This window comes from Manis pentadactyla, chromosome 4, assembly GCF_030020395.1.
Source record: "Manis pentadactyla isolate mManPen7 chromosome 4, mManPen7.hap1, whole genome shotgun sequence".
Classification (NCBI taxonomy): Eukaryota; Metazoa; Chordata; class Mammalia; order Pholidota; family Manidae; genus Manis; species Manis pentadactyla.
The window spans coordinates 153,626,547-153,645,882 of record NC_080022.1 but is presented as its reverse complement, the minus strand read 5'-3'; the positions used below and the strand labels follow the sequence as shown (position 1 = coordinate 153,645,882).

At 37.0% G+C, this 19,336-nt stretch overlaps 1 protein-coding gene across 12 annotated transcripts in view; it reads right to left on the bottom strand.

Moving 5' to 3' along the window:
* Window positions 1–19,336, bottom strand: part of ACACA (acetyl-CoA carboxylase alpha) — a 305,940-nt gene that overhangs the window by 90,783 nt on the left and 195,821 nt on the right. For 10 of the 12 annotated variants that reach the window (XM_036911058.2, XM_036911059.2, XM_036911061.2 and 7 more), the window contains 7 exons: window positions 15,488–15,511; window positions 12,766–12,909; window positions 11,909–12,005; window positions 11,002–11,109; window positions 6,729–6,785; window positions 6,453–6,497; window positions 220–261 (listed from right to left, as the gene is read on the bottom strand). In XM_036911058.2, coding sequence (XP_036766953.2) covers window positions 220–261; window positions 6,453–6,497; window positions 6,729–6,785; window positions 11,002–11,109; window positions 11,909–12,005; window positions 12,766–12,909; window positions 15,488–15,511 — 517 coding nt within the window. The remainder of the gene's footprint in view (window positions 1–219; window positions 262–6,452; window positions 6,498–6,728; window positions 6,786–11,001; window positions 11,110–11,908; window positions 12,006–12,765; window positions 12,910–15,487; window positions 15,512–19,336) is intronic. The other 2 variants (XM_036911069.2, XM_036911060.2) reach the window with 1 other exon arrangement.

The window sequence follows — 19,336 nt, the reverse complement described above, 5'->3', positions numbered from 1 at the left end:
ATAAACAGCTCAATACATTTGGTTATTTCCTAAACCAAACTCTTTCAGAAGGGAATCTTCTTTCGTTCTAAGACACATTAGTAAGCAAGGGAAAGCACAAGTTCAGTGGAGAAAGGAGAATGGCAAGGTAAGCATATGGAAAAGACAAGCGCCTCTTGGCCTTTAAAAAAAAAAAATGAAGATTAAAAAAAAAAGGAGGGAAAAAAAATCAGTCCTTACCTTATCCCTTGCTCGGAATGTGAAAAATTTAGGGAATTCTCTCTGTGTTAAAGAAGGAGGAAATATGTCAGTCCTTCGTAGGTATGGCTCTTTGGGGATAAACACATTACATAGAAGCAGTCAAGCATCTAGAAGGCAGTTTCCTAGAAAACATGCTCCTTACAGCTAAGCTTAGCCTGGGGAATATGAATGATCCTCTGGGTAACCATCACTTTGACCCCACTTCCAAATTTGAGAATAACCACACTATTAACCTAACTTCAATAGCTGCCCTCTGCTAGGAAAAAAAATTTGGTATTTTTTTAATCTACCAAGTTAAAAAAAAAAATCTTCCTGGGTGTTGCTCTTGGCACAACCTGGCAAATAAGACGAATATACCTTTATGCTGAAGTATCGCAATAGTAGTTACTGAACTGATTTCCCAAGTTTCTCCTTAAGAAACTTAAAATGTAAACCAGCCAGACAGCACAGAATCCCCAATCCACATTTCTTCCACAGTCATTCTCAAGTCAGTAATTTCAAGGGTTTAAACAGTAATATTTCATGACAAAGAAAAGTACAAGATGTTACTTTGGCCACTACCACTATATGCTTAGAAAAGAATGGGGTGGAATTAGTGAACTTGTAGTCATTAGGTCTTACTGCTCTCTTGCAGGGCAGTACACAAGAAAGCAACCAATTTATTAGAACCTTATTAATTAACAAAGATGAATTCAATTAGCAGAATCCATTAGTCTCTGAAGTTTAACTTATTAACACAAAATACCCCTGGTTTCTCAGATGGGAAGCTCTACTGGCAGTGTTGGAATCAAGTCATTACTATTTGCCTCTATAGGAGGTTTCATTAGGTATCGTCTTCATTAAGAGTGCAATATAATCAAACACTTCTTGGTACAGGGCAGAAAGACTAGGACTAGCTGCCTAAAAATCCCACAATGAACTTTAGGAATGATAAGGAAACATGAACTAAAAGCCTTGTAGGTGGCAGGTGCTCTAATGTGTTGTCCCATTGAATGCTCTCAACAACCTCTCAAGGTATGTATCATAACCCCATTTCACAGCTGAGGAAGCCTTAGTCAAGTGATATATGCTGAGGACCACAGAGTCAGACATGAACTTGGGTTTCTCTAATGGCAGAGCTTATGCCCTTTCATCTCTACCACTCTACATCTCAACAGCAGGGCATTACTTTTCTACTCTTGTTTAATAGAAATTCCTTATTTAGAGGACTTCTCTTTGATAAGACAAAACCCAGAAATTAAGACTTCAAAGAAAAAAGGAAAAACAAAACACATGCTGAAAACTGTGGTTCTTGAATTTTTTGAGAAATTTTTGAATACTTTCCACAGGTGTTATGTCTCACCCTGACCTTAAATAAAAGCTTGCACAATTAATAAATTTTTTATATTTTCCTTGGCATCTTAAGTGTAAAACTGCATCTAACAGACTTCTGGGAGCTTGTTTAGCAAGCCTGGGAAATTCCTTGTCCAGGCTTGGGTCTTTAAAAGCCCTTTGAAAGTGGGTTTTACACAGCACTGATCTTTTAGTGATGATATTTTTGTTCTAAATAATTCTCTAATTCCCCTGAATGACAGTGAAGAACATGGGGATGACTTCAAGGTTAAGCAGGAAGATGTGCAGCTGAGATGTCAGATTTCATGCTCACGGCTTTATATAGTCTAGTTTCGGTTTTGTTCTTGAGAGGTATGGCTTTCCGAGCATTAGCTTAAAAGAAACACAAGTCAAAAAAGGAACGGTAACAGAATCCTTCCATGAAATTTTCCGAAAGAAAAGTGAAGGAAAGTGATAACACAATCTTGCAAGCACACACGCTTCTCTTCTGCCATAACTATTAACAATTTAATTAGTTAAAATATTGATTTAGAATACAATTTATTCAAATGTGTACAGATGTAGGATCAAAATAATTTTCCTTCAAAAACATAACAATGGTAACCAGAAAAAGTTTTCTTTACGATGAAACCAATTAAGAAAACTTGTAGTAAGTGAAGGCGTGACAAGCAAAAATTTTAATGGAAATACCTTTACTAAAAATAATGAAAAACACAAATTCTTGTCAGAGGTGAACAAAGACTACCAATCAGAAAACCACCTTCATTAAGGTTAGCTAAGAAAAGATGTTATGAGATGACACAAACAAACTTTTTTTTAGCTTTTGAGTAAATTTTTAGCCCACAGCTAAGTACTCAATTTAAGCATGAAGCATTCAGAACTGGAAATGGCAAGAACTTCTGTGTAATCGGAAATTAGGGTTGATGAGCAACTCCTCAGGAGATAGGGAAGTCTGAAGAGTTTTATAGAAAAGTCATGTCTTCTGGCACTCAAAAATCACAGAAAACACAGAAAAGAAGAAATCCAAAAGTCTGATCCTATAGTTTTAGTAAATCCCTTCCTCCTACTTAATCCTCATACTGCCAATTTCTCACTAACAGCATTCATGCTTATTCTATCACTAATGTAATTGCTTTCCAGGCATTCTACTAGTGTTATGGGCAAATATCATAATTGAATCTACACAAAGTAAAACCCTCTTAGTGTTCTGGTACCAAAAAACAAAAGAATGCAACATTTCTCAGGAAGAAATTATACCCCTGCTGTGTTCTAATCAGCCAACCATCATCAAGACAATCAAAATAATTTGCCTAAATTAGCCAATCAAGACACCCTGCAAATCAGAGAATGTGAAAACCTGAAACAGAAAACATCATAGCTGATTATGATACTAATAATCGTGTTAAAAACCTAATGAGATGAAGAAATTGGAAACTTGCTGGTGCAATTCTCTCTTACCTCAACATGCTGAGAACTAATTATATAGACTGTAATTAAAACAAACACCCAAAACAAATCTACTGAAAAACTAATAGTTGATCCATTAGCAAACAGAACTACCAATTTTTTTCCCCAGCTTTATTGAGATATAGCTGACATATCAAAAAATTTTTAAAGAAATGAACTACTAACCATGATAACTATTTGTGACAGTGGGCTCTTTCTTTCAGGCCCAAATAATCTGAAACATTTAACTTTGAAGTGGGTGAAAGTACAACTATTGCTTAGGTGATTTATAGCAGAATTTTAAAAATCTCATGAAATCTTACAAACAAGAAATAAAAGGAAATTTACATGCAAAACTGATTTAGAATCTCATCACAGTTTTTGAACCTGATGTTTTTGTTTGGGTGACAAAGGATAAGAAGAAACTCAGAAAATATGCATTTTAGTATCCTTAACAAAACTCTGCTGAAAAAAATACAGAAATCTTCAGAAAGTATAATACTTATGTTCCAATTAAATAGCACCTTTTGGAACACTTTTTGGAATTCTAGATGTGAAATGAACAGACTTCAATACTACATAAAACTAGAGAACTGTAAGCTGCAGAAATTCAAAGAGCCTGTTCTCTTGCATCCAAGTCTTCAATTTTTTTTAATTTGAAGGAGATAGTCATATGGATAGATTTGTTTTTCTTCAAACTTTCTCTTTAAATATCAATGTTAAAGAGTTTTTCAAGTCCCACTATGGGTACTTAATTTAATTAGATGGTTATGGAAACAGACTTGACTTAAAGCCTCCTTAAAGCTGGCGAATATTGCTGGTTCAGAAAAACAGTCTCCATTTAGAACAGTCTCCATGTGAAGTTAAGAAACTAAGGTAGCAGCAGACATACTGGTGGATGGCTCTCTGGGGACTGTGGCGATTAAACAACCAAGTTTCCTAAATGCTTATAGCCTTCACTGGCATATGAATAAACAGCTAACAACATATACACACTCTCTAAGAACCTCCACTCTGGCCCTCATCTGCCATGTTCTGGTTCTGAAGCGGTCTGAGAGATGATGACTGTGTAAAAGCACAGCTGCTTCATTCATTCCATACAGCCAATGTTGTTCTTGAACCAAACTTGATATCCTTCCTCCCCTCTTTGCCCCCTCAGGTGTGCAGTCTCTCTTCAATTCAATAATATACGGATTTCACAGTGTAGAACAGTGGAGGCTGCATACATCACAGTGGATTACCAAGAAGCCAGAGAGATCAAGGGATTCATTTCTAATACCCCCAAAAAGCTTCCTCTTTTTCACACTACACTAACTATGGGGCAAGCATACATCAGATGACATGACAGAGGCTAAGCACCCTTCATGAATGGCAAGCTACCACCAGCAGAGGAACTCATTGCAGCACCATGACAGCGAGCCCCGGATTTATACAACTCCTGCCAAGGCTTCCTGGCTATTGTAGAGCCTGGCTGGAGTTCAGTAATAGTTGCCCTTGCCCACTGCATGACCACAAATCATTTCTAAGGGCCTAACAGAAAAATACCCCAACTCTTCTGCCATTCAGTTCTTCACAGAAAATCCAATCCACACCTAAACCTTAATGCTCTCTGTCTTAAAGCAACTTTTCCTAAACTCATGACAAATCAAGTCACTTGATAATCGAACTTATTTCCCATTTGATGCTACAATCAACAGGAACTGGACAATGATTCCTGGGAAAGATCCATTGCTGGTCTCATTTCCTAGTAGATATTGCGTATATACATCCCTACTCAACCTAAATCCAGAAATATTAAGATAACAGGGAATATGTTTTAAAGCTGAAGATATACTCCAGGACATTACATGGACTCAGAGGTAAAGTAAAAAAAATATTGTCCATGAGAATTAACTGCTTTGGCTTTTCAAAAAGTTTTAGTGGAGAATTTTAATTATCATGGAATGCTTATTACAGGAAACCAGTTAGTTTGCTATAGACATGAAGACCTCATCTAAACCATTAGGGAAAGAGACAACAATTTTACAAGTTCAGTATTATTCCCAAGAATAATATATTATTCCAAAGTCAGTGGGAGAAGAAAAATAACATTAACACTGAAGAACCTAGACCAGTATTCTTTCCAAATCCTGTCCCTGGCTCTGGCATGTCTACCTTAGTTCTGATCATCTACCAGCCACAGTATTTATTCGTGGGCTCTCATATTCTATCCTCAAGTATCAATTTTATTCTCTACGCTCCTAATATTTCTTCCTAAAGCCCCAGGGTTCTCTTTAAGCTCCTTATACTTCTCTACTACCTCCAGTTTCCTATCTAAAGTTATTGATTGATACATATCTGCACTCTGCTTGATTTCCTGACATCACTAACATAGGGAGTTGTGTAGTCCAAAACATTTCAGAAAATCCTAGCTCTTTCGTTTGCAGGGTAGTCTCTCTTGTTTCTCTATTGACTGGACCAACAAAGTGAACTGTGAGAAGGAAAACAAAATGTCAAGTGCTAGAGACCCAATAAGCAAACAGCAATAAAAGAAATCACACATAGGTCCTTGAGTTTAGAAAGTCCTTTCCAGAATCTCAAATACTATCTTCATTATTGTACATCAGCAGGGCTTGAAACTAACTTAATTATCATAATTGTTAAAATAAAATTCTTTATCAGGAAAATTAAGACTTCCTAATACCCTCTGATATTTGACTTAGCTATATTAAGGTCAAACACTTAAATAAATAAGTTGGTTGTAATCTGGCATTTTAGAAGAAGACACCTTGATTGCAAACTGGGTTTTTGGCCTTCCTGCTATCATCACATTGGGTATGATCACATGGGTATATCACAGTTCAGGTGCGAGGCCTGACTAACTTAATTCTCTGTTCAATAAAAATTTTATCTTATAAATATTAACAATTAATTCAGTTCAATGGGAGAAAAAGCAACTTAACGTTTTTTATTTATTTCCTGCTCCTAGAATTAACGTAGACAAAAACACCAACTTGGTCTCTGTTAAGGCATTTTACATAATATTTTTCAAAACTGAGAATTCTCAATAATAGCACATGAATTCATCTTTGGTAGAAGCCAAGACCCCAAAGTGCAACTGGTAGTCCTTGATTATTGATTCACTGTGTGCACAGAAGAAATTACTAGTCAGCTCCTGCTTCTACCTTATTCATCTGGATAAATACATATGCTTATTCTTAACTATTTCTCAGAAATATACTGAGAATTCATTATAGGGTGAAAAAAAAGAAGAAAAAGCCCTTTAGCTTGAATACTCCACAGGAGAATTGAATATTCATTATAATACTTTCAAAAAGAGAGACCAAACGTCAATCTAGCCCCTCTAAATAACATACACGTATTCCATGTTTAAATAATCAGTAGTAAACAGATAAAACAGTAAGTAATCTTTCATTATGGTTCCTTCTACTTACATGAAATCTCTGATCCACCTCGCAGTTGACTTGTTTTCTGAAATCCTTTCAAATGAGAGACAGAAAGGAAAAACAGAAGTTGCCAATTAATAATAACATTAAAAATGAATTAATTTTAAGTAAAAGGTGATCAGTTGATGTTTTTTCTTGAAGTTATAGAAAAGTTATTTCTCCTCATAAATTCTACAAGGAAGCATATGATTATAATTGTTTTTTGTTTTTAAAAGTTCTAGTAGCATAAGAAATATTAGAAAGGTGTAATTCACATGACAATACCTTTTGTGCAACCAGGAAAGTAAGGCGTCGTATTCCATGCTCAACCAGAGTAGCTTTCTGTGAACAAACAATGAAAACAGAAGATAGATGAGACCTCCATTTACCCTAAATTTTACCCCATTCGGTCCTCAGAAGGCTCTTATTGGGCAAGCACCCTTTCTGGATATCTATATCTTAGCTAAGTACCTTCAAAATTATAAATAAATACTTTTTATTGCAGCATCTGGGACTAAGTTCTTTGGAATAGGTTTTATATATTGAGCTGGACAAAACTGAAAGAGAACACTGTGGAGGAGGAAGGGTCTATAAGGACTGATTTACATCATGGTAGACTTTAATACAATTTCTGCTTACAGAAATCACACTGGCAGGCATATATTCAAATGTGAAGATTAATATTGACACAGAAGCTAAATGAAATTGGATAGAGGGAAAAGAAAAAATTTCCATGAAACAGAAAATTCAGGCCTAAACTGTTGTTTAGATTATAGATATTATCTACTATCAGATACTGCAGTCCTAGAATTCAACCTAATAAATCCTGACCTTTTCAGTTCTTCTAGAATATTTCCCCACCTACTTTACATGAAGTATTTTTAAAAAGATTCTCTTTAAAAATTATTAAAAGCAATGTTTAATAGACTTTTACATTAATTGATTATTCGTGTCTCCACCTGGCATAGGGTGAGCAGTACATTAGAAGTCAACAGAGACCAGTGGTTTAAAGAAAGCCCCTCATATATGAGTCTGGGGTCTCCGGATCTAAGCCTTCCTCTATACTTACTACTCACTTATCTCAAAAGGTAGAAACAAAGAAACAGATTTAAAAAGCTTAAAGACCTGCTTTTAGAGAGATGCTAAATCGCAACAAGTAGAAAAGTTATCCCAACTGAATGACCTGAAAGATATATGAATAAAACAAATAGAAAAAATGTGAATTTTTGTAACCTATATCTAGACATCAGTTTGATCACATTCCTTGTTCTAACTGGAACCAACAGATATGTTCATAAGCCAATTCTTAACTTTCACGATACTATATATTTTTTAAACCCAAATTGCCTTCCTTTTATAAACAAGTACATTCTTGAGAGATTTTCTATTTCTCCATTTCTACTATGGCATTGCTTAGTAATAAAATTAACACTAGAAACAAAAGATAACTGGAAAAATGAATTTTCTAATAAAAATTTCCCAGGTCAAATAAGAAATTTAAATGGGATCTGTTCTGGCATCATACCCATTAAAAATTATCTGTACTGACATCATACCTGTTAGTGTAAATAACCAAGTAATGACACTACACTAAGAAAAAACTGTGTTGAAAGAGAGGGGTGGAGTGAGGTGGTGGTGATTCTCTTAGTGTGCCCAGGAACAGAAACATTTTTTTGACACCAACAAAGAATCCCACTACAGCCTACTCCTTCAAAGACAACAAGCATCAATAGCTATGCTCTGGCAAGGGAAGAAAATAACTTTAATAATGCCATGATTTAAAATCAAAATTGTTATTGCTTTTAAAATTCCACAAGTGGCTGACAATAACAGCAGAGCAACAGGATTCTGATTACATTGTAATAATGTGGGTCTCACAGCAAGTCCACAGCTATTACCCAGCGATTAGGCGTCAGCACCTGGAGAAACTCCATTTACACTGACTGCTTCAATCTCCTCCACAAGTCATTTACAAATATATGATCCTAATTTCTATGAGAGAAAAAAAGACATGCTGGGACTGGAAGATTATTTGGACAATTTGGATCAACCTATTTGATAGTTTAATATGTGCTTTAAAAAAAAACTTTTTCTAAACTGCTAGGAGCATGATCATGAAGTGAAAAACTAGTTATCACTTCAGCTTTTTTTTTTAATTGCTTTCCCTTCCTTTTCTTTTTATGTTTTTTTCAAAACCAGGAGTGCAAATGCCAAATATTCCTGGATAAGCGCAGTACCTGATGCAGTTAATAGCTTCTCTAGGCTTAGAATATCAGCACAGTCTGCCCATGCCCTTCTGAACAGCCATAGGCAGACAATGGATTCCTCCGTGCCTCAGTTTACAAGTCCAGTGAAGGTAAAAGGTAATTTCTTATTGCCAATTAATGACAAATAATATGCAGTGGAAATGAAGAAGCTGCTTCTTTAAATAGATGTGTGATGATATACAACAGATCTGAGGGTAATAAAAAGCCTAAAGTTGAGGTCAAAACAATCAAATAATGGGCAATTAGTGCCTCAAAACCTAGTAAGAAATTTTCACAGATTCTCTCATCAAGCGACAGAGTCAGCAGCCATGCACAACATTGGGACTCTTCCAGGTAAGGTTACCTTGGTCACTGGTCTAAGGTTAATTTTATGTGGTCACTAGTCAAGGGCAAGAAGGAAGGTTAATTTCTCTTCTAAAGAAAAATTCCCATGTATGTCCCCTACTTCCATTTCTTTGGAAGTACCTTTTCCCCATATTGACCACTACAATCCCACATTGATATGCTGTGAGAGCATCATGGAGTAAATCCTAAGACTCATGTTAAGTACAAATTTACCATCTTTTCCTGGGTATCTGCTACTAGCATTGTATGATGTGAATGCCTATAGCACTAATTGTTCATACTGATAGATCTACTGAGTTCTTTCTTTATAACAAGAACTATGGGCTAGGTGCTTTCCATTCAAAGAAAACACAAGGGTCTTGTCATTAAAGGCAGTTGAAGAGGGGTACTTTGGCATCTGCCAGATATAATAATGAAATGTAACTGTAGATTATTGTTTAGAGCATGCCTAACCAGTCCCTTCAACTAGACTATAAGCATCTTTAGGGCTAAGAATGCATTACTTACTAAAGCACCTAGATCTGTGCCTCTTAGAGCTAACATCAAACCCTTACATTCCAGTTTTTGGTCTATAATCTAGCAGGTGGTGATCAAGATGCCTTAATCTCTCTGAGCTTGAGGTTTTTCCCAAGATGTGTAACTGGAGTAATTCCTGACTAATCTACCACCATGGGATTGTGGTAAGGTACGAATTTAAAAATTTGCAAAGAAGTTCTTTATAAATAAAAAGTTATTATTATCACTACTAAATGTATGATGACCAATTACAAGTTCAAGGGAGAAAAATACATTTTAGTTAGGACTACTCAGAGAAGTCCTCATAAAAGAGATGAAAATTCAGACAGTTCTTAAAACAAGCAGGATTGAGAAAGACAGAGAGGAAGGAAGACTGGAAGAAAGGAAGCACACACGGAAAACACTGCAGGTGAGGGGCAATAGAAGAGATGATGTAAACAAGGGAGATGAGACAAAGACTTAGATCTTTTCAGAGAACAGCAAAGGCTAGATTGTTAACCTTGGTTACTAGGCTGATGTTAAATATCAAGTAAGAAGTTATCTTGAAGGTAGGGGAGAATCACTGTAGAGTGGGAGAACAACTTGGTAAGGGGACATTTTGGACATTTGGTTTTGTGGTGGCGAGCAGAATGGAAACGAGGGGGAGGGTGAAGGAATAAATGTAGATCACAAGTAAACCTCCTACAGATTCTCAAGTGTGAGGTGAGTGAAGGTTTAAAAATTAGAGAGATGGTAGTGAGAATTTAAAACCTGAAAAGAAGAAAAGGTAAGAGATGCTGCAAAGAAAAAAACAAACAAACAAACCTTGATGACTGACCAGATACAAATAAACACATACAGATTGTGGGCAGATAGAATAATGGAACAGCAAGGAAAAGGAAGAAGTCAATGACTTCTGAATGACTGGGGATAGAGGGTTTGGTTTCTTACATTTTTGGTTTTGTTCTGGAGAGAGAGGGGGAATCAGAAGGAGTGAAGGAAAATGACGGGAATTTAGGTTTAAACCAGAGTTTGATGTCAACATAAGATATCTAAGGTTCACAAAACTGAAAGGAGGATGGAAGTATAACTGTCATTTTCAAGAGAGGTAAGGGAAGGACACAGAGGGGCATGAAGGAAGGTTGGGCCTAGATATGTGCAGCTAAGTCACCAAAGGAAAATATCAGCAGGTGACTGGAAGTTCAAGACGGGAGCTCTGGGAAAGATTTAGGGACAAAATTTCTCTTCCTTAGAATATTATAGATATTTGAGGTCTATATTTCTTGACATAAAAAGATATTCATTATATACTATTAAATCACAGAACTATGCAAAAGACACAGCCATTATCAGTAATTCACCTTACAAGTGGCAACTGATGAAAAGATGGATATAATATGAAGCCAGCAAGAGAGGGGCCATTGCCAGTTTCCACCCAACTGAGGACTTACATTTTGCTGGGTGAACTCTCTGAACATAGCTGCCAGCCTGTCATCCTCAATATCACAGTCAGTCTTGATAGCCACATTCAGAATGTGAATTGGTTCATCCCTGGGGACCTGTAACCCAAGAACATAAGACAAAGAAATACGGTAGGTACTTGGTAGAATACCTGAAAAAAAGATTTGCCCCACAGGCCTCTTTGGTTTGCCCACTAGCACAAATAAGGAAATCGAAACCACTGCCTAGCCCACAGCCACATGGAGATCAAATAAAGTAAAACACCTAACTTTTGAAAAGATAAGGCAGCTAAAGCATTAGCTAGAGGTGTCCCCAAATCTTGATTGACATGGATTTGAAGACCAATATTTCTCAACTTTTTCACCAATAAAATGGTAATGAAACCATTTGCCACACACCTTCACAGAATGTGGATAAAAATGAATGAAAGAAGCCACCACCTGAACATATTCTGAGACAATATATTTCCTAAAAATTTACCAAACAGTGAAGTATCAAACAATGGGAAAACAACCTCATGGGGAAAAAACAAAACAATTTGTTTACTAAGAAATGAAAAGAAAGGATTTAATAAAAGGGCCAAGTTTAAAAAAAAATGCCTAATTTTTTCAAAGCTCAGGTCTTTGAAACAACATTCAGAGACTCAGAGGCAGCTTCAATGGATACACATGAGCCCATTCTGAACTATGGATTGAGAGATTAATACTTTTTCTTTTTTAGGTTAGAATTTATATTCCACCTGTTTCCAAAAATTCTTTGATAAGGCATATAAAATTAAATATAAAGCAGGATAAACAAATGAATTTTCCCTATAATGTTTCCCAAACAGAAAGATAGTATATAGTACAAGTCCTGTGTCTCAAATAACAAAGCAGTCTCCCAAAGGGGACACTATACCTTGTCTTCATCATATAGAGATGTGTGACCTGCCTCAGGGAAACTGGGGCTTTGGGGTGGCGAATCACAGAAGCAGCCCATCACTTCATCAAAGATCCTGAAAAATACCAAAGAAACACCCATCATGAAAACCTAAGTGGCAGAAAACTAATGCTGCCATTGTCAGCTCAGTCTAAAAGAAAAATCTATCCTACCCTGTGCTCAATAGTCAACTGAATAGAATCACCAGTGGCTAGAGATGACGTGCAAAATGTCACCAAGTGGCAGAAATTAGGAGGATGGATTGTTTAAAATTTAATAAACCATAAATATTTTTTCTTTTAAAAAAAGAATTATCTAAAGCTTTTTATTGTTTTTAATATGTAAGATATGAGCACTGCTGTCATCAGTCTTAAAGTAACAGAGCCTGGGATGGGAGCAGTGACAGACCAATGTAATTACCCCTCCCCCTAGGGTAATGCATCAGTATACATCAACAGATAGATGCTGAATGCATTTAATCAAAAGATGTATTGTCTCTGGTGGGGCTCACTCTAGTGTTGTGTTTAATTTCTCCTGACATTTCACTCATCACAGAGCAGACAGCTTCTTCTGTTAGCTCCTAAGGAAAAGATGGTTTTTGTTTGTTTCTTTTTCTCTGACCAGGCTCATATAACAAGTAGAGGCTTGTAGAGTCTGAATGAGAGGTGGAAATGGAAGGACATATACTTTTCCGAGGGCATACACAGCAAGGGCTATATCTCCTTAGTTAGCTCTTGCCTATTTCAGGGATCTTGTTCATTTGGCAGAAATCTGAAACCCCCAAACAGAGATGCCCATGGCTCCCTTTGTACAAACACAGTTCCATAGTGTCTTACCTGACAAAATCTTCAAAAGTCCGGAAAGAGACCATTCCGCCCATCCGCTGACATGGCGGAGTGAATGAGTTGTCCAACAGCACATCACTGACACTAGCTACATGAGTCATGCCATAGTGGTTGAGGTTGGAGGAGAAGGACATTCTAAATGGTAATTCAATCAAGTGCATTAGACAAAGAGGGTAAACAGGGATTGGGAAAGTAACAATAGGGAAAAGGAGCTAGGAGAAAACTGAAGTAGGGTCAGGTTGCAGAGCAGATTTGGTTTTTTTACCCACTATGGATAAGGCTATATGGCTAGATTCACATTAACCCATTCATGTGAATTTCCCCCCATACAAACTATATTTTCACCACCCCAAAATTTCTCCAAATAAAGACCTAAGGACAATTAGGAATTTGATGGCAGTTTCAATATAATGACATTATGACATGTCTAATGAATGAATAGCACATAAGGGATAAAAACCATCCTGCATCTTCCCCTTCCCTAAAACATTCCCTCTTTTAAAAGGAAATAAGCAAGTGAAGTGAGTTGCTATTAAGGGCAAGACTTAAGGTATTTTTCTCTAGGAACTGTAATACATTAAGTATTCAGATAGATATATGCATGTAAAACAACTCTATGTCATTTGGAATGGTTTAGTAAATCATAGAAAACATTATCATACAGAAACAAGTCACATTCTATAAAAGAAACTTTACTAACGTATTTATTTTCCTTTGATGGGCTGATGGGGATAGCAGTCACAATAATTATAGCTCCTTCCTTTTTGAAAAGGAGACATTTTTCAACCTCAAACTGCAAAATTTCCTTTTTTGAAATTTAAACACTTCTATAACAAAGTAAGCATATCTTCATCAAAAGCCATTAGTAAGTTCCAGCAAGATACAAAAGGGCAGAGCATGGGTTTCAATGTATGTGTAAGCATGGCAAACAGGTGCTAAATGGTGATGATCAAAGAGAACTGAATTGGTTTGCTCAATCTAAAAACATAATGAATCTGTATATTCCTTGATAAACCTTAGCAGTATGTACTGATAAATAATACTGTAATGTTTGTGAATGCCCAATCAGACAGCCTATTAGGAATGACGAAGCTAAAGGATGCCTTCAGGATACAAATCTGAAACAAGTTCAGAGTAAGGCAAGGACACCTGAACTTTGGGGAGCTGCTCAAAAATCTCCTTGAAGAGTACCACCTGCAGTTTTGCAGGAAGGAGAGAGCCAGCAATGTGGACTTGAGATTTGGGTACATACTGTACTCTATTGCAAATTTTAATTATATAAGGCAATGGAGTTGTTTTTTTTTTTATATGGGAGTGCTGCTCACACAAACTATAGAGACTGACATTCCAGATTTTTATTCCTTTGACAAATGACTATGAAAAAGGTACTTCATCTTTTGCCAGTGCTGGGGAACAGAAAGGCAGAGTGGGAGAGGAAACCATTGATACCATGAAAGAGACAAACAAATGAAACATACATCAAGCAAGTCTTATGCATGGTGTTCACTAGAACCAGGGCTTCAGAGTTGTATGAAATCAGAAATGCTATCATCCTCTTTTCTAGGATCACCAAATATTTTTAATAAAGGAGCAAGTTTGTAAGGCATTATATTTCTACTGCCTGGCATTAGACAGGCAAGATAAAATGGTTCCAGATAACACTTAAAGGGAACTCCCTCTGAATAAGCTAGCAGGCTGTTTGTGGCAAACATGGGGTTAAGTATCTTTTTCACTAAAGTGAGCCCCACGGGAAATATCTACTGTTCAGTTATCCCCACTATTAAGCTCACAGGCCAGCTAACGGCAGGCAGGAATGAACCAAGCCTACTCACCAAGGGCAGACAACAGGACCAAAAAAAGGACCTGCTTCCCTCTCCTCATCCAAATTGGACTCTAAAATCAGCTTTGATTACTCAGTATTTAAAAGGAGAGAAACAAAATAAGCATAAGCCAATGGATAATTGATCACCTACAAATACCCTGCCACCAATGTACTACTGTATTAGCAATCTGTGGATTCAATTCTCATCAGAACTGCATTCCTCTCAAACTTGCATTGTGCTGCCTTGCTTGGCTCAGGAACAGGAGGAACTTACTAAGATATCACTTGTGTTACAGTGATCTGGAAAATTCATCACAGGGCTACACAGTCAAAACAAATATATTTTTCCAGTGTTAATCATATCATAGGTCTGACATAAAACTTGACTTTCATATCATTTTAACACGGACACTTTAGAAAAAGAGCTAACAAACTGATAAAACATGAAATCAGCAATTTCTGCATTTGCAATCCTCTAAAAGGAGAAGCAAATTAGGAAATCAAAATTTGAAAAAATTATGAACAATTTGCCAGGACAGGAGTAACCTTAAGGTTTCTCCTCTGAAAGCCCCAAGCCAGACAGAGAACTTAGCAAAAGGTGTTTACAGCAAAGCTGAACACCAGGCAGACAACTCCCCTATTAAATACAGCTAGATAGGTGCTTTTCCACACTGAGGCTTTTCAAGTACTGTTTTATGAACAGCTGAAGAAAAGCTGAAGACATGTTTTCCAAACAGAAAGAATAATTTAGTATGTCCAAAGGGAATCTCAGGACTCCCCAGCAGAAGATAGCATTTAGTTGTCGAATGTAGTGTTATTTTTTCCCTGATTTCATTATCCTAAGTTACAAAAAGGTGCTTTTAATTGGAAAAGAAACTAAACATACAGTACCTGTTTAGCGTGGGGATGTTCCCTCTGCAATTAAACAACCACAGTTAGTTACTGATACGTTAGTGAAAGCCATAATAAAAGAATTGTCAGAGCAGATACAGACCAGACACAAAGAGCTCCAGTTTGGCAGCTCTGGCATTCAACAGACATAATCAAGTGCTCGTTACCCTTCCACCCCCAGGATGCCTCCAAAGAGGCATGCCTCCTGACCTACCTCACCACAGCAACTGTTGATGAAAAAGGGTGAACTGTATTTACTGTAGATATGTTTTAATAGCCTCTATCACACAAAAAAATAATGCAAGTAGTGATAAAACATAGGCTTATGAAAATTAAGCTATATGATATGGTATATTATCTTCAGCTTCAACATGAAACATAATTCTTGACAAGATTCCTAGAGCACCTTCTTTCTTTTTCCTATTTTATGAAAAAAATAATAAGGAGGTCCAGGGACATTGTTTCCACAGTCCCTCCCACCTGAATTGCTTTTCTAGGATAAATGGTGAAACTACAAACTCTCCTTCAAAGAAAAGCCAGGAATCTGAATTCCCAGCTACCTTTCCTCAGTCTTTTTACCCATGCTCTCCTCCCATAGATCGGGGTATGTTGGGGGGAACAGGGGTGGCTGTTGAAAAGGAAGGCACTCTGTACTACAAGAAGCTTAAAGGAACTGGAAATCATGCAGGAATATAATGACAAATGATTCTATGGCTAAAGTGGCATAATCTGCATAATTTAATACTTTTAAAATTAAATGAATTTAGGGTAATAATGACTTTTTAAAACTGCCATAAGCTTTAAAACTACAGGCCTTTCACAAATAAAACCTTACCTAAATTTGGCTAGCCCTAGAATTTCGTAATAAAGAATGTGCCAAAATCATGAAAGAAAGAGTATGATAAGAATGGTAACTCCAAAGCGTCTCCTTTATTCTCTTTGCTCTTTGCCATCAATGCTTTTTTTTTCTTAATTTAATGTCAGTTCCTCAACTGGAACAAACAAATAAAAACCCTTATTTTCAATACTAAAAGGGCAAAGTTTTACTTGCCACCCACAATTTAGGTCTACTGTAAGGTAGTTGATTGGTTGATATCTTAACCTTCTAACATTCTTTTATCATCATTTAATCATTGTTAGGGTTTTCTGGCACACAGAGGACTTAATGGGCAGAACATAGTGGGTGGTGCTGATGATATGTGGGAAGGAGGAGAGAGGGAGGAAAATGATGCACTTTTCATGGCAGTGAAAGGAGCAGAAGAGACTGAGCTGGCCATATAAATAAAAAGCTATGACATATCACTGCACACAAACTGTATACCTCATGTGATTTGTGAGTAGCAATGCTCTTTGCATCAAACCTGTATTCATAAGGCAGCAAGAGCAACCTCTGAGGGCAAAAATCTGCTTTGTTATTTGGATTCTTTGAGCTTCTCATTCAGAGGAATGGGCTTCCTTTTACAAGAGACCCTTACTTATAATGCAGTTGGCCCTCAAAACAAGCAAAAAGTAAGCACAGGTTCTAGAACAGAGGGAAGTGTAGCTAAACAGAAAACTAACAGTAAATGCTAATGATAGCAAGAATTCTAAGGAAAGGGGCCACCTGCACAGTCTCTTACCAGGAACCTCAGTTCAGAAAGAAGAATGCTACAACCAAAGCAATCTCAGGCTCCATTCATTTAGATTTCTAGAATATAGAAACCAATATAATCTCTCTCAACTGTTAACCAATTTCTTAAACTAACTGAATGGTCTCACTACTTCTGCAGCTACACTTTAATCCCTTAGGGAGTCTTCACAGAGTGAGAGCCAAGTTTTCAGCAGAAAAGGGCCTGAACTGAACTGAACAGACCACTACAAACAAAAAGACAGCCCTTCTCCATCAGCAATTGTCAAGCTCTCATAGGGAGCCCCCTGATGCTTTGTTATAGGTATTGTCTACCATCTACACAGTATGGGATAAGAACAAAAACTCCCAGCAGCTTCAAGTTTTTAAAGGAATGGCCCCAAATCAATCATCTAAGAGGTAAATTTAGAGGCAGCTTATCCTCTTTGGCAGAGCAGGAATCTGTGGTCTATGGGGCTGTAGAAGAAATGAGCAGGTAAGGAAGGATAAACTCTCCATAACCAGGTAAATACTTAGTCATGTCCATAATGATCATTTATGTATTTTGTTACCCTATTCAGGGGCTCTTTGATCAATTTAAGAATATGATCAATGTGGCATAGTACACACTATTGTGGAATATCCATGGTCTGCACAAAAATAAACAACCATGGAAGAGATCGTGTATGAGTCAAATATTCCATTTATATGGCTAAAAGTAAAATAAATTCTACCATATTTTCACTGCCTACTCATCATGCAAAAATAGCCGAATTGCTCAATCTCAGATAAGGCAATCAACTGCATTTTCAAATACATAAATGGATGTAAATTCACTTTTCATAAGACATTTGCTGTTAAGCTGTTCAAAGCACTTACGATGAGTCTTCATTCACACTGTTTTGATAAATAATGGGATCATTTTCCTTCCAGTAGATTAGCTCCATTTTACAGATGTGGTAACTGAGAAATGAAAGACGATGCTTTCCAAGGACACTGCCATGATATGCTGTCATAAACCAGAATCTACACCTAGCATTTTCTCATCTCAGTTCCTGAGGCTAGCATTCCTCATCAATATAGACTAAATTTAAAGGACAAGAGAAATCCTTTGAATTCTGAGGTTCTTGGCATTAAGTCACCTGTGATTTTATTGATCTGCCTGCCTAGAATGGCTGGAGAGTCTGCTTCAATTTGAATTCAAAGTTAGAGTTCCTGCCTACTAGGTGAACCCTTTATTTAAGGAACACTGACTTCTCTGGCAGTCACAAGTTCTCTGAGCCTTTTACCATCCCTTCCAGCTGAATTTCATTTTGCTTGAGTCTAACTGGACCTACATAAATCTTTTATTATATAAAAATGCTCCCGATTCTTTTGCCTTCTAACTTGAAGGGGAAAAAAAAGACCTTATATGGAAATGATGGGGCTACATGCAAACAAGTAGTGGTTACATCAAGCTGTGACTGAGAGCCAGTACAGGGCAAATCTTTTGAAATCAGGCAGCAAAGCAGAATCAGAAGAGGTCGGCTGAATAACCTACTAGCAGTCACTAACAGCAGTACCATAGGAGAAAGAGCAATTTGCCTGGCTGTGACCAGTGGTGGTCTCCTTGCATGACTCTATAGTTCTGCAGGAGAATCCAAATCAAGAGCTGTAAAACACAACTGAACCATGTGTTTCTATCTGCATCTCCCCTCCCCTCTACCTCCTTGCAGTTTAGAAGCCTGATTCCACTGCAGAGCTTTGGTTTACAATAAAATGACCATTGCTTCATTCATTTGCAGCCCATTCAAAGCTCCCTCTTTGCTCTGCTGGAACACTTTGCTTTCTGAACAAAGTATGCCAACAGAACTACAGCTTCTTATTGTTGCCTGCTGTATAATTAGTTACAAACCCACAGCACAAAACTATAGGGTTTACAGGTACCCTGGATTCTGCTTTTCCTTCTCCATGGAATCCACTAGTCTTCCATGACAAGAAGGGACATTGGGCTACCCAATGACATATTGAGAATTTTAAACTTGACTCTCCAATCTTACAAGTCTAGAGTGTCAAAATAACATAGCAGAGACTAGAAGCTGTGCCTTGGATACAGGAAAGCACTTTGGTAAGCACTTACACGTGCTGAGAATCTTCTCTTCTGCCAAATCCCTGCATCTTATCAGCAGACTACCCTGAATGAAAGAAGCAAGCATTGTAGGATTTTATTTATTTATAGCTCATACTGGCCTGCTAACTACAAC